General features: G+C 31.5%; 1 protein-coding gene across 1 annotated transcript in view; it reads left to right on the top strand.

Moving 5' to 3' along the window:
• Positions 1–17286, top strand: part of LOC108760086 (ras-specific guanine nucleotide-releasing factor 2) — an 88909-nt gene that overhangs the window by 45117 nt on the left and 26506 nt on the right. The window contains exon 4 of the mRNA XM_018505881.1: positions 10537–10643. Coding sequence (XP_018361383.1) covers positions 10537–10643 — 107 coding nt within the window. The remainder of the gene's footprint in view (positions 1–10536; positions 10644–17286) is intronic.

The raw sequence follows: 17286 nt of genomic DNA, 5'->3' as shown, positions 1-17286 counted from the left end.
TTCTTGAGGTAATTTTGAGACGAAAATCCTAATATAAAAATGTCGAGGCTACAATAGTTTTTGAATTATAATTAGTTAAAGATAGCGTGTAATTCGAAAACTATTATAGCCTCGATATTTTCGTATTAGAATTTTTGTCTTAGAATGTTCAAAAGTATTCAGAAATAATAATAATAGGCTCTAGAAGTAAAATGGTTTTTTTACTTATAAGCACATTTAAAGTTAGTTTATAATTCAAAAAATTAATGTAGCCTCGACATTTTCGTATTAAAATTTTTGTCTCAAAATTACCTCAAAAATATGTCTTTAAGAGGAAATTCGGTAGTTGTGAGAGAGGCTGTATATGTATCTATATTTGCAAAAATTTTGAAATAAAATTTTAAAATCTATAATTTAAACGAATAATTAATTTAAGTTATCATATTTATGAAAGAAAGAAAAATATCCTCTTTTTTCTTAATATTTACAAAAATTTTGAAATAATATTTAGAAATCTGTAAAAAATTTAATTATATTTTTAATTTAAGTTATTAAAGAAAATTAAGTTATTATGTAATATTTTTAAAATTATTAATTTAAATAATTTTGCAACATCGAGATTAATGCCTGGAGCAATCATGTGTTTTTGTACAAGCTTTTGAACTTTTTACAACTCTGCGTGGGGTATCTCAAAGATTGCTGATATGTCATGTAAGACTGTAAGGATTAAGTCAAAAGCCATAATTATTTCATTACTTGCAACAGTCTGAAATAAGTTTCATTCCAGTGAGCATGCTCTCAATTGGTACGAAATGCCGAAATGAGCTTCTCTGATGTTATAGTTTGTCATAGCGAAAAGAGCTCGTCAAATATATGTGGACACCGCGATACGTTTACATGATTTTACCGTTATTTTCATGTCTTCGAGAGGCTTGAACTTTTAGACTTTTTTCTTAGAAGAAGAAAGAAAAAGCTTTTGTATTGTTGTTAAATCCTCATGTTTCTTTAGAGATCTAGGAAAAGTAAGTCTCCCGGGCAAAAAGTCACATTAATCGATTACGACGTTCTTCTTATATAGTGAAAAAAATGCAATAACTTTTTAGCATTCGGCTTAGTACAATTTTCATTATTATTATAAAATATACATCATACCATTATAAAGTAAGTAATATAATTCTGAATTCGTATAATATGGATTATATATAGACAAATAAAAAGTTAAAAGTATTACAAATAAATAATGAAACAGAATTTAATATATTGTAATTTTGGATGTTTCAGAAAATAATGTGTTAAATACTATCTTTCAATTTATGTATTTGTTAATATAAGGGAGAATTGCCAAATACGTACCACTTAAGCAATATTTAATATTAATTTCCATATGTTACTGATTTGAAATTATTGCAATTATATCGCACAATGAAAAGATTTTAATTACTAATTTAACCTAATAAGAAATAATATTCTTAAGAAATAATTTTTTACATGATCGGTTCAAAGTAATAAAGATATCGATCATCCCAGTAAATAAAATGGAATTAATGAATGAATCGAAACTGGATTGAATATATGGAATAAAAAAGAATTAAGAAAAATTTAAAAATTTGTTAGAATACTGAAGATGACTGAATAGAAGGTCAAAACATATATTATCATTGGCTTAATAAATTGATAAATTATAATTTCGCTATAATAACGTAGGCTTTTTATGTTCTTTTCCCAAATTAAGTTTGATTTAGTCGAGAAGCCGTTATTCAATTTGTAAAATAATAATAAAAAGAATTAATTTTTTGCCAAAATGAATTCTTCTTTTAAATCTCATTCAACTCCTTGCATATCCCATTCCATTTTATTTACTGGGATACAAACAATAAATTATACAAAATTCCAATAGTATTCTTGTAATATTTTCATAATAACACTCCAGTTATATTCTTGTAAGATTCACATTATATGCGCGCAAAATTCATGTAATCTACCCGCAAAATTCATGTAACATGTGTGTAAGGATCATGTAACAATGCTTATAAGATTCATGTAACATGGGTGTAAAATTCATGCAAGATTCTTGATTTACCTACATATCATATGCGATGTATTCCTATACGATCTTGTTCCTATTCGAAATTTGTATGTGAAAATTCTCTTGGAAGATCTCACAAGAATTTTTCTTGTAAGAATTTGCAACAGAGGGCAACGATCTTAATCTCGACACATATTATCAAAGTCATGACCCTGAGTAACCTCCAACAGGTTTTAGCCATCGCTCGTTATTCGTTAAAAAGTTATTAACAAAAAAAGTTTAAAAAAATAACCTCTTATTTCTGCTATATACAATATTAAATCTATTCTATACCCTTTCTTACTTACGTAATGGCTTTCCACGCGAAGGGAGTTTCACTCTACTTCCCCCCCTCCGTCATGGGGCATTCGACTTTCCACGCGAAGCGACTTTCAGCCCACCTGCTCCCTTGCTAAGGGGCATCCGACTTTCCACGCAAAGCGAATTCCACCCCATCTCGCCAAGTCGCTTCGCATGGAAAGTCGTGCGCCCCTTGGCAGGGGGAAGGTGGGGTGAAAGTCGCTTTGTATGGAAAGTTGTATTTCTTAAATTCGTTCACCTTATATCTCTCTCCCTGTCTAAAGTTACCTGACTCTTCATGTAAAGCAGAGAAATAAGTACTAACTTTAACTGTTAATAACTTTTTAATGAATAACAAGCGACGACTAAAACCTGTTGGAGATCACTCAAGGTCATGACCTTGACAACATATATCAAGGTCAAGATTATTGGAGCTGGGTCCCCTAATCGGTACTTTTACCAGAAAATGGAATTGTTGTTCGCTGACCCTGAAACGTATTAGTATACAAGATTGAAACGCAATCCTATCAAGAAATTAATTGTAGACTTAAAGACATTATTAAAGAATTGGAAGCAGAGTACGGTTTTATAAAGATTCTACCTATATAAGAACCTAAATTGCACAAATCCAATTTTGCCTCGTGCATATGGTCTCACGAAAATTCATAAAACGGGTTATCCGTTATGTGTCATTGTTTCGTCGATTGGTAGCTCTATTCATAATGTGACTTCGTTTTTACATAAAATTATTCATGAAAGTTTACCGCCGGCTGAAATCGCTATTGACAATAATTATCAACTGACTAAAAACATTTCGAAATTCATCTGACAATGCTATACTTTAATCTTTGGACGTACCCAGTGAGAAATGGCAATGAAATCGACATCAAATCGACATCGATTTGATCGAAATCGATGTCGATTTGATGTCGATTTCATTGTCATTTCTCACTGGGTACGTCCAAAGATTAAAGTATAGCATTGTCAGATGAATTGTTGATGTCGATTTGATGTCAAAATCATTAAATTCGACGTCGAAATCATCAAATTCGATGTCGATTCGACATCGATTCCATTGTCATTTCTCACTGGGTAGTCTCACTGTTTAACAATATACCAATCGACTTAGTTTTAAAAGATATCTTAAGGAAATGGAGACTTACTGAGAGGAATATACTGACATTCCAAAAACTGAATTTTTGAAGCTTTAAAATTAGTTTTTAATTCTACTTTCATTGTATTTAATAAAAAATTTTATAAACAGACTTTTGGAGTACCTATGGATTCACCATTATCTCTCATAGTGTTTGATGTATTATGCAAGACTTAGAGTCGTGTTCGCCAAAAAATCTTTCCGTAACTCTTCTTTTTTATGGTAGATATATGGATAATATTATTTTAATTCTTGACACCTTGAATATTGATGAAATTCTAAATACTTTTAACTCTTATCGTCCGAGATAAAAATTTATCAGGTTTGGAGGTAATACATTGATTTTTTTGGATATTTGCTTGATTAAGAAGAAAAATGCTCTCATTTTTTATTGGTATCGCAGACTTACATTCTGAGGTCGATTTTTGAACTATTTTTCTTGGCATCCCCTTTCTTAAAAGATAGGCACAATAATCAGTTTAATTGATAGGGTCTTACTACTATCACACCTTAGTTTTCATCATAATGATTTTGATAGTATTATTATGATTATACTAAACAAATAGTTACCACTTGTGTTTAATCTTTTCAACGATTAAGAAAACTCTATAAAAAGTTTGATCAATTAAACCACATAGTATCTGAATATCAGGAATAGACTTTAGAAGTGTGAACAAAAAACAACGGTTTTTTTACGATACCTTTCATTTCCTCTATATCTGACAAAATTAAGAATTTCGTTAAAAAAATTCCTTTAGTTCGCATGAGATATAGAGATATTAACAAGTTAAATAGTTTTATTAAGGTTCAAAAAGATACTCTGCCAACGTTGTTTTATTCCAACATAGTTTATAAAATCGATTGTAAGGAATGTGCGATATTTAGTATAAGACGTTAGCAACATTTAACCGAAGAAGAGTTTGAAAATGAACAGCGTATCAATTAATGAAGTCTAAAATTATTTTATTGTAAGTTTTTTGTCCACTGAGGATGGTTCTGTGAGAACCGAAACGTTTGAAGTACTTTATATTGTAAAAGTAAATATTTATAATAGTTGCACTGTCATCATGCTAAGCTCATTGCCCTTTCATAGACACTCTATTATTTCAAATTACAATTCAAATATTTAACTCAAGTATTTAATTTTTTTATACATTTTGTAATTCGAAAAATTTATGCACGTTGCAAAGTGTACAAGAAATCTTGCGCGGTTTGTTCATTGCATGGTGCCTGCATCGCAGTGTCTCATACATTACAAGGAAATTCTAGGGGGACGTATAACCATAAATATAAAAGTGTAAAAAGAAATGTTGCGCTCAAAATGTGCACTATGTGAAAGCACTATCGCAATATAATAAAAAGCAGACGGAAATCTAAAAATAAGTTATCGTTTCCTTATTTCAAAAGTGACATAACTAAAAAAACCGTGATATTTAGTTATTATTATAAATTAGTTAGGCAAATATTATCCTATTAATCATCGAAAGTGAATTAACTTTATTGAATATTGTCACAATTCAAAAAGAATAGTTAAAAAAATCGTCAAAATGATCTCAACTTAGAAAGGATAGTTTTTTAAAGATTGTGAGACAAAAATGACAAAAATGATATTTGATTATATTAAGAATATATTTTTTTTATTGATAATGATAGAGCTGAAGTAGTGTCATATTTTGAGACAAAGAATGTAATAAAGTAATTAATTATGATATTACTGCGGTAGTTAAATAGAGTTTGCGTTTCAAGACCGAAAAATTATTTCGACGCGCATTTTAAAGGACTATATACCCCTACGTAGTATATAAATTCACACAGAATCATACAAATATTTAAGATCCAGTTAGACCGTTTAAGGCATTGATTTTTATAGGTTGTGTTCTCACATACACAGTTCTATAAGATATTATATTATTTTAATAAATTATAATGTTACTCAGGGAAAAGTGTAAGGTTTTAAAAATAGACCCCCGTCCGTTAATCAATAATTTTTTACAAGTTTAAGTTAAATAATAATTAATTCAAATTAAAAACTATATAATTTTTCCTTTCTTTTGAGAAATTGAATTTTTTTAAATCACTGATCACGTTCTTTACGTCACTTCACGAATTACGTCACTTTTGACGTAAAGCAGCGATATGTATTTTGCTATCTCTTTTCCTCTTTCTCCGTCAAAGGAACAGCATATCAAATTCAGATTTAACGCAAAAAGCTACGAATTGATGCGTGGAATGTTGCATCAAATTTAATTCTTTACCTCTATTCCAGATATGAAATACGTCTTTGCCGTGTCTTATCCGGAATTAAAATGTTTCCGATTGGATGTGAAAATGGTAACAATCATATAATGTGTTCATATAGATTTTCATCCTTGTTTTCTCACGTAATATGGTACCGAATGGTAATATGGTAGCTAGTAAAATATCCATCGCATATTGGTCTACATGTAATAAGTTTACTCTATCTTGAGTATTAAAAAAATATTAGAAAAAGCAGATTTCTGATCAAAAGATCTGCTTTTATTACGAAAAACCATCACATTAGCAATAATGGCGAGAAAGTAGCTTTTAATTCATTTATTTTCCGCACAGGGGAATTGATAAAATATTCCCAGTCTCGAATAATGGATTATCTAAATGACTGATATCTTTAGACATCGAAAATCGATAGTACTAACTAATGGCGTTTCCATAATTGAAACTGTACTCCGACTGTTCCGTGACCGACGCTGACTCGAATTTCAAAGTAATCATAGAAAGCACTTAGTCGGTTCGGACTAGCCTTCTCGGCAATATGGGTCATGAATATTCACTCGGATAGTCATTGTTATTACTTGATTCTACTTACAATTGGCCCGTTGCTCATGTCCCGTGTACATAAACGCGCGCATGTCCGACAATGTATCGCACGAGCCTTTTGTCGCCGACTACAATAGAACGTTACAACCAATGCGGACAAAATATCCGCATTGGTTGTAATGTCCGAAGAATATAGCGCAAAAAAACCATGTTAACGAAACTAAAGTAATATCGATGTGCTTCAATTAGCTTTATCTCTTGAGCGCTCAAACACATGCACATACCAATTATACCCGTAATGATCCCATAGTGACACTAATATATATAATGTGGCACGATTAATTTGAAGCGTATATCTTGATAGATTGGTTGACGTTGACGTCAACCAAATATCTTTCATCATATGAGAGAGGATTCCATAAAATAAAATATACCTCCATACATTCGCTGAAAAATGAAACGGATTAACGAAAATTTGAAACGACGCGACAGTGCTCTGATTTATTAGGCATTTAATTTTTATATATGTACACAGATATATTCTTAACCTGTATTGCAAAAAACTGGCATACGTTGAAATAAAACCTTATATAAATTACGAGAAATATAAGTATCATCAAACATAAGAGCAAAAGTTGTATCTCGAAATCAGAAATTATCCATTGTGAAGAGATACGTTATACGGCATAAATGTACTAAATGATTTGGAAGATACATTTATATGAAGAACATGTATACTTCGTAAATTCGAGATACCCTAACTCTTTTCCCTCTCATTCCACTTTGAAATCATTAAATTCAAATCTTAAGATTTTCAATATTAATTCTTATTGAAGAATGTATATATCTGTATTACTTGTTTTTTTATTGATATATTTAATGTTTGAACAAGTTTTGTTGGTAGTCGCAATATAAACATAAAAAGAACGATCGATTCCGTAACATCACTATCCGATTTAGATATTCGATACATTTACAATGTAATTCTAGGCACGAGCCACATGATCGATATTCCTCTATCTTGAAAATATTCGTGATCTTATTTATATTTACCGTGAATAAAGCAACAATAATACCCCTTGCATAAGTAATAATCTTGCATTGTGAGGGAATAGTGATAGCGATAGAAAAAATCTATCAAAAATATAATGCACGGTTTCTACTAGGTTATTCCTGTGTTGTTTCTATCGCTATCGCTGTTACTTCGCATTGTGCAAGGAACATAAGTACAACACACAGTATGCATCCGATGCGTCGGCATTTAAGCTTGTGCGCGCAAGTTGGTGAAGTAAAGGACAGGAACCAAGCCGAAAATCAGTCGAAATGTGCAAGTAAATCTCAGCACTGGTTTAAGAAATAGTCGAAATGATACATTTATATGTCGAGAATACATAAAGTAGGTACGTATGAGAAGCCTTCACCTTAAAAAGAAAAGTACTACGAGTTCATAAGAGCAGTACCTCCAATCAAACCTTTGTATTTATTATTGTATTTATTTTGTTTATTTCGTACCTCTAATATACCGGAAAAATACCTTCTATTAGAAAAAATACTTCCTATTAGTGTGTAATTCGAAATATCATTTCCATTCAGAAATTAATACTTCGGATTTTTAGAAGTACTACGCAGTTATGATACATGACTAAGAGTGTATGTACAATGTATATAATAAGCTATTTCAAATTAAAAAAAAAACGCTCTTAATTATTATTGCTTTATACGATTCTTCAAGGTCTTAAAAAAAGATTAACTTTGACTTAAAATCGAGATAACTTTAACCCAAATTTTAATAATACTCGGGTAACATTATTAAAACCTTAAAATATGTCAAAATTTTAAAGACACTTTAAGATATTTTAAATTCTGATTTTATAAACTAACACGTGTGCTGTCAAGGTATTTTTTAAATTATGTCAAAATTAACCCATTTTACGATACTGAATAAACCAATAAAATAAAATTAGCAATTTCTGATCGCGAGCTTATGCACGGCAAGCTCATGTCGGTGTCGCAAATATTCAATCTGTGCAAATTATTGGTATGAGAGACGAGCATAATCGGGTTGCCCAGAGAAACCCATTGACCCATTACTGTATTTTAATGCATCCCGAGTATAATTAACGAATGTATTTTACGTCGTCACCTCAGATTTTAATTAATTAATGCATCGATGTACAATACGCGTTATAAGCTACGAGAATCGATGTAAGCCATGGACGAAAATGAACTGATGCATTCTGTGCTGCGCTGCAAGAACTGCGGCAAAACGAGCACGCTTTAATTTTAATATCACCTACATATCAGCATCCATCTTGTAATTCACTTTGTGTGAAATACAATTTGCTGCGAGCTGTTTTATGTTTTTACAAATACAAGAAAAAAACGAAAATATTTCCTTTTTTTTTTTTCTAGAAAAGAGTCGTGATAGAAAAGAGAAAAAGTAAATTCTTTTTTTTTATACAAGGTAAAACCAATGTCATTTACCGTAATTAAATATACACCCGTTTCAACCTTGTCATTTTTCTGCTTGGTAATCATACATCATAATGCACGAAAGGGGCGGCAACTGCACTCATGTAATCACGGTTTTTCAGTTTACTTAATTCGCTTATAGTTTTGCGCGTTAACTCTTTCATCTTTAGGGACAGCTTTGTTTTTCTTTTAAAATCTAATTTTTGCAAGAACGATTTAGTAAAAATATCTAAAAATTTAGGTAAATATAGATTTGAAAATAATTTTGTAGGTTTTGGACTGTCAAAATAATTATGTTGGAATAATTATGTAGGAAATTCTAGCATGATAAGCAATGCTGCAAAAAGTTTTGATATTCTAGAAATCATCTTGAGCGTCCTAAACAGTTATTTGATAATTCCAACAAAATTATTTTCAGATCTACATTTAGCTAAATTTCTGAATACTTTAACAAAATCGTTCTTTTTGTTTAAAGTTTGAAATAAAATATTGTGCTGTTTTGCTCTCTTATCGGGGCGACATATTGCGAGTTAGGTATGCAGTACCCATCTCGCGTAAAAGGATGGTAGGAAATATTCTATGACTTGTTCTTTAAAGCGCAAGTGCTTGCGGCAAAATAGAAAGATTTTCGCGTAGAAGTGCGCTACTAAACGCGCTTCGTGAATAAATAAAATAAAAACGATCTGGGAATTTTCTTTGAAAACTAAAGCGAAGTCCCTTCTGAAAAGACCCTCCCACCTCCGCATGTTTGCTTTGTGGAATATCATCGCGCACAAACGCACCCGGGAACTTTACCTTAGAATGGAGAATGCTGCACTAGTAAAGCGTATACACTTTTTAAATAGTAAAACGATGTCTACAATATAAAAGTAGTGAGCCTTAAATTGTAAGAAATTGATCAATCATAGTCGATTATTCTCTTCACATTCGATTGATCAATTTCTTACAGCTTAAGGCTTATACTTCTTTCTGTGTAGCACAGATTTCCAAGGAATATCTTAAAGATATTCTACGTTCTAAGGACGTCCCCTCGGATAAAGTGCGTTGTAGACACCGCTTAATGCAACGCGAGGGACATATTTTTTGTACTAATACTAATCTTTTTTTTTTACACAAAATGAAAAAAGAAGGAAAAAACATATGAAAGTTTTGTTATTCGTGTTCGTTAATACCCGGCCGTATAAAATAATCCGTCGACCCTGGATTTGCATGATCAGCAGGTACGCGCGTAAAAACTGCCGTGCAAAACCGCACGAGATACGACTGTTTGCGTTGGTCGTGTGCAATTCTGATTTACACAAGTCTGCAATCGCCATGCAACTAAATGAAATCGTGATAAGGGTTTGCATAGTTAATGCCTACGTAAAAGCTATCGTGCGAATAAAATCCTCTGGATAAACCCGGGGAACAAATGCCGTAGAGAATAGAGACGGTTTCTAGGCTTTTTGCATTATACGGATATTTACGAGGCAGTTTAATGAAATCCGTGAGCGGGCGGGTTTCCGGATTTGTACGGTACACATAAATAGCGAGAGAGGTACGCGTATAAATTGAATCCGGCCAGAGGCGGAGGAACGCGTAGGGAGAGATTCTCATTTGCCACTCGACGCGCTTTGAAACGCCGTCGATTTGTGTGCGCGCACGGTATTTTTCATACGTGCACAATGCGCAAATCGAAGGGTTCGCGCTTTTTGTTGCTCGTTGCATTGTTGTCGTCGTTTATTGTCGTGCATTGGGGATAACTCAATTTTTTATCGTTCTTCTGTTGCAGCACTGTTTCGCGATATCGTACAGGAGGGAGAACCAACGGCAATACGAGCTAAAAGCGGCCACAGAGACGAACTGCAAAGCGTGGATCGATGCGATACGAGAAGCTAGGTAAACGACGACGGCTAGCGCCCGAATCGAAGATCTCGGGGACTGATTAAAACGACGCGCTTTGATTCACGGAGATCGCGCATCCCATAAATCATCACGATCATCCCGATGACTAATTGTGAGCGTAGCCAGGCGGCGTTTAATGTTTCAAAGCTCCAATTAGATTCGTCGTTTCAATCACCCATGCCGGCGATTAATTTTATCCGCGGGACAAGGAAAGTTCTACCATCATAGACGTATTCAAAGAGGGGGAGGTTAGAGGGTTTATCTCTCTTCGAATTTTTCTTTGTTTTTTTTATTTTTAATTATGCAAGGTATAACTTTATTTTTTGTATTCTGAATGAATTTTTTGTTGCCACGTAAAATGTTTTTGTTTCTTCACTACGACCACATAAGCCCATAATTTCGGGAACTTCCATTAGTTTGAACTTTGACAGAATGTTCCCGTCTGATACATAAAGAAAATTTTTGCTAGATTTTTTAATCGAAAAACAGCATGTGCACTAAGATATTAATGAATATTTCACTTACAATTACAAATTTCGTTTTTAATCTTTTCGCTATGGCGGTCCTTTTTCCGCTGAAATGTTCCCGCCGGCACTAAAAGTGTACACGTTACGCACGAATAGTCTTTTAGCGTTTGAACAGCGCTAAGAAAACATATCGAAACAAAGTGTGCAATGTTGAGCGACATTGGCGTAAACGTAGAATCAGAACATAAACAAAATATAGACAGAGCTGTACTTTGCAAGTCCAAAATAAATATGCAGAATATGACGTGAATAAATAGAGGCAATTTTGTTATAAAACTTTTGTATAAAACGTCTTTATATCTTGAATAGTTTTTGAGATATAGCACACCCGAAGAAATGTTTTATATGTAATTATATAAAATGATTTAAATTTATATATAACTTGTTAAAAAATTGTGACATATTTTATATATAATTATATAAAATAAGTCCATATATATAACATTTTTTCCCGGGCTAGAGAAAGCTAAACATTACTTTACACATGAGGGCTAATTTCAAACTGTTTGTGGGCAACAACTTTCAGAACTTTAAAAAAAAAGATTCTTTTAAAAAATATTATTAATGATAGATAAAGGTAATTTTATTATAAAACTACTTGTAAATAGATTTCTATTACAAGAAAATGATAAAATGCTATCATTTTCACATCTGCACCTATTATGAGAGATAGCGTGGTGCGCTTTTTTTATGGTGGTTTCCCTAGTAGGCCTATTCCACTCTTATTTCTGTATGCACAAATTATTCCAAATGACGTCCTCTCTCTCTTTAATAATTTGAGATTTGTCATTAAAAAAATATGTTTAACAAGATATATTATTATTACATAAAAAATTCACCCCTTTGTTATAACTTTTATATGATAAAATATCTTTTACGTTATAATAAAAAATAATAAAATATCTTTTTCGCTACAAAATAATGATATTTTTTATTTTAAATTTGCGTAAATTTCAACATTTTTATAATATCAAAATCACTGTGTTAAATTCGTAATCTCAAATTATATCTAATTTGAGTTGTTTTTAATCATTTTTATAAATCGCCACTGCTCCTACTCGATATGTCGTTAACTCAAGAAATTTAAAAAGAATTGACTTAAATTTTTATTATTTACATTAAAATGACAACTAACCGCGATGTTAGTTTGTCTTATGCCCAATATTATTATTCTGAGGAGGAAGAAGAAAATGAGGAGAAGGATATTGTATATTATCAATTTCATAATATTTTGATAAGCATTTTTTAAATATTGAGCGGGAGAATATATTATTATGTAATGATAATATATCTTTTAAACATTGTTTAAATGACACATTTTAAACTATTCAATAAAGGAAGGATAGCATTTGGAATAATTTGTGCATAAAAAAATGAGAGTGAAATAGGCCTACTAAGGAAACCACTCAAAAAAAATAGCGCATACTATCTACATCATGATAAATGCAGGTGTGGAAATGATAGCATTTTATCATTTTTTAGTGATAGAAATCTATTTACAAGTAGTTTTATAATAAAATTACTTCTATCATTAATAATATTTTACAAAATAATCATTTTTCTTAAAAAGTTCTGAAAGTTGTTGCCGATAAACGGTTTGAAGAGTGAAATCAGCTCTCATGTGTAAAACGATGTTTAGTTTTCTCCGCTATATCTCAAAAACTATTGAAGATATAAAAAAATATTTTATACAAAAGTTTTATAATAAAATTGCCCTATTTATTCATTTCAGTGATATTTTTTAGAATATTTATTTAACAATAAAAAATAATTATCTTTTAAAAATATTACTAACGCAAATGAATACAGCTAACTTTGTTGTAAAACTTTTGTATAAAACATTTTTTTGTATCTCGAATAGTTTTCGATATATATATATATCGGAAAAAGCTGAAAACCGCTTTACTCATAAGAGGTGATTTCTTCAAACCGTTTTTTGGCCGCAACTGATATTTTTTAAATTTATCTTTTTATGTAAGCTATAAAAGTACACAAAGTTTCATTAAAATCAGAATTTGATACCTCGCAAAGTTCCCTTGTCAGATATAATAATAAAATAATTTATGAAATATTTATATTTTTGGTTATGCTTTGAGATGTGAAACATCGCTAAATGCAACACTGTTAATGAGCAATATCTTTATTTTAGACCGTATATGTGAGAAACTGTTAATAAGTTCTTCATGATTTTGTTAAATATTTTTCAAATTTAAATCAATTATGCACGTGAGGTAGGGACACTCGATATTCGTTACTGATATTCGAGCCAGTAGGTCGGAGATAACAAAATATGATCATCGACAATAACCTGCGTGAAAGCTTCATTTATTCATCTGATCGAATTACAAATAATTTGTAAAATTTTTCGGTATATCACGGCGTAAGAGGAAAGCAAATTTTTCATTAATACAGACTCGTTGGTGTGTAGTTGTAATGGCGGACTCGCGCCGTTCCTTTATCTCCTTTAATAAGTCTTCTATTTTTAATAAAACAGCGACAAAGTAATCTCAGATCTTGCGATCGGAGGCTTATGGGCATTTACTTTGTAAAACGAAAGATGAAATTGTTCGAGCTAACGGAATAATCCCGCAATAAACAATACGGTTCGTGGCATAATAATTAACTTGATTCTCCAACATCGCTCCGTTTTATCCATACTTTAAGGTAGACTCTTAGTCTATTATTCAAGAGGTTACCTTAATCTCGTTGATGCGTTGATAAATACGTTTACGGGCATCGCATTAACATCGAGCCGTTTCAGCCACCACCTCTATATTAATCCCCGTGCCGTAATTTGTGCACATTAACGCCGAAGTAATCTTCATCATGCTATCAAACGCGTCTTACGGGCCAAAGAGCGAACTAGTAACAGCCGGTTATTGCGGAAGCTCCAATGAAGAGGATTGCACAAGGATACGATGCTAATATCACAAATGTATTTCACCCGTTAGTGCGCAATTCATTCCAAATTCATGATTTCAGTAAAAATAAAAATGGCTATTTAAAAAAACTTTTTTCTATCTACAATCAGTGTAAAAAATATTCGTACAGGAAGGATACTTTTCACAAAAAAATCTTAGAAAATAAACATTAATTACCAATTTATTAACAAAGAATAAAATAGATTACATATTTATCATAATGATTTTACCTACAAAGATGTAATAATTAAGAAATATATTATCTTAATAAAATAAGCGAAAATGAAAAATTATATTATTTGAACGCAGAAAAAGTATTTATACCCAATCGATAAATTTAGGTTCTAAAAATCATGAACATTATTTTTACGGAACTCTTTAATATTTGCCTTGTTAATAAATTGCTATTATAATTAAATAATTAATGTTTGTTTTTTACAAATAAGACTTTTTAAATAAAAATTTCTTCTTCACGAATATTTTTTGCACTTACTGTACGTATTTCTTTTCTTTATAAGATAAAAGGCTTCATAGAAATTTTTCTTTGCTAACAATTTTAGTTAGTTTGACAAATGCGTTTGGTAACAGACAGTTCGTTGATAACTTCTTTTGCGGACGTTTCTCCTGAGGAACGCAAGCGTCTACAAAAGAAGAATTGGCGGTAGAAGCGTTAGTGACAGAAAAGTTATCGACAAGAGAAGTATTTGTGATAGAAAAGTTATCGACATGAGAAGTATTTGTGATAGAAAAGTTATCAATCTTTGCATCTTTTTCAAATATAGTAGAACTCCTTCTATCTGCACTTTATGCGAACAAGTTTATGCTTAAATTATTAGATCCTAATATCCAAATTGATAGTTAAATCTAGTGGCGCCATAGTTTGGATAATAGGAACTCGACGTGCACAACTCCAGTTTTCTGAACGTCAGCTTCTATTATTAGTGCTAATAAGTATTGGTAGAGAGGAGAATTAGTAAATCTCTGATATCTGAACTATTCGATTTTCAAACTTTGCCTTGTTTTCCAACAAAATATATTATAGTAAAAATAATTTTACTGTACAGGATGAAAACAAACCTATGGTATAACTGAATGAGAGGAGGGAAATTATTTCTTGTACAAAAATAAATTAAAAGTGTGTAGAATAAATTTTTTTGTCCGAGGCTTTGATTTGAGAAAATTAAATTTGTAAATCGTGTAGAGCGCACATGCACTTAATGAAGATGCGATTTGTAGAAAGATACTGTAAAATCTATGATCAGAGTCTATATGGTATCTTCGTATCATACGTACGTCATTTGACAAGCACAACTTTGCTTATGACAACAGGGACAACGTTTTTTTAATTATTTATCACATTTTCTTTAATCCTGCCACTTGTCAAGTTGTGTGAACGTTATGTAAACATGACATTTATTATGTCTTTCCACAAATTGTATCTTCATTAAGTGCACGCGTATTCAACGCGATTTTTAAACTTAGTTTTCTCAAAAACAAAGCCTTGAAAGAAAAAGATTTACTAACTTATTTTCTAACTTATACATACTTTCCTACAAATCACCTTTCTGCCTATATTTCTCATCTTGTATATTATATTTGTTTAATTTAAAAAATATATGCCCTGTACGAATATACACTTAAAGTACTATTTTTTTAAATTAAAGAACAATTTTTTTAATTCACCTAAGTGTTACTTTACCTCTAGCTAAACAAAATAATTATAAATCACTCTAGCATTATTTTTTAATTCAGATCCATAAAACTAAATAAAAGTTAAATTTGTTTTCCTGATTATTGACTCCCATACAAGATACATAATTGATAATATCTTAATACGGCGCAAAAAGATTTTATTTCTTTTAAATATTTTACTGTATGTATGCGAAGTTGTATCCTTCTTCCACGTAGTCCTCATTTTGCAGACCGACTTATACACGTTCACATCCCGGCGGAACGGTTGCCTTCTCAGATTACTGCTACTCTGCACCATAATATGCATAGATAATGATATCCGCGTTACTTTAGCAATTCTGCCATGCCGTGCTCGAAAATACAGGGTTGATACTTCTTCGAGTATCTCGTGACACGCAGAGGGTCGATCGATAGTACGATAACTTTTTCATACAACGTGGACCACGCTCGAGTGCTTGTTTCGCGTTGATTCAAGTAGAGCTTCTCAAAACACCGCTGCAAGGTGTGGACGAGCTCGTGCTATCTATTTGCACGACTCATGGATATGCATGTAGAGCAACTCGATTAAAATTTAAGTCGATTGGAAGGAAATATCTTTTATGTTTGATGAGGGAGATACTACGCTGTGCTTACTCGTTACGAGAATTCTCAATTTGCGAAATCAGATTCAAGGCGAGTCTATGTATATCTTAGTAAACGTTCAATAAAAACAAGGTGTTATATTACAAAAACAAAGTAGCTTGTTGCAGTACTAACGTTAGTTATAAGAACACATTATATTGTTTAATAAAAACAATAACGCAATCTGTTAAATTAATCATATAACCATCTATTAAATTGATCATATAGTTATATACAAACAGTGAGTGGCCCACTTTGGGAAACGGCCTAAATTGGGCCGTTATTTCAAATACATGTCCAGCTCTGATAAATTATAAACAGTATCATATATTTAGCGAATTTCTAAAGATGGGATATTAATCTTGGACACACGCGAGCAATGAAGAATTGAATATCGTTAGACTTTTTTTTGAGGCAGTCCTAAGAGGAATTAAGAATAATTTGATCGTACTCAGCGTCCAAAAAAACTACGGGAAACAATTATTTCTCGTTCTTATGCTTGAAAAAGAGTTATTTTTGTGGGATAGTGTTATAGAGTAGTTCGCATTGTAATTTTGCAATAATACTTAGCACGAAAAAGATATGCACGTTGCATATCCTCTTTCGTGACATGTTCCTCTCCGGGGAAAGATACTTTATGCCTTGCTTCGTATTTCATCATTCGTATCACTTTACGGAACCGACCAAGTTCGGAACCTCTTTTTCAGGGGATTATGCCGATAAGATGTAAATATAACACATCATTAATTACGCGAAGTAACGAAACAAATTCTAATAGAACTTATCAATTGTTTAGTAATTTATATATTAATTTAATTTACAATTGAAGTAATTTTTTCAGAGATGAATACCAACACGTATATATATATATATATA

This window comes from Trachymyrmex cornetzi, unplaced genomic scaffold (genome assembly GCF_001594075.2).
Source record: "Trachymyrmex cornetzi isolate Tcor2-1 unplaced genomic scaffold, Tcor1.1 scaffold218, whole genome shotgun sequence".
NCBI lineage: Eukaryota > Metazoa > Arthropoda > Insecta > Hymenoptera > Formicidae > Trachymyrmex > Trachymyrmex cornetzi.
This window is presented reverse-complemented; position numbering and strand designations above follow the sequence as displayed.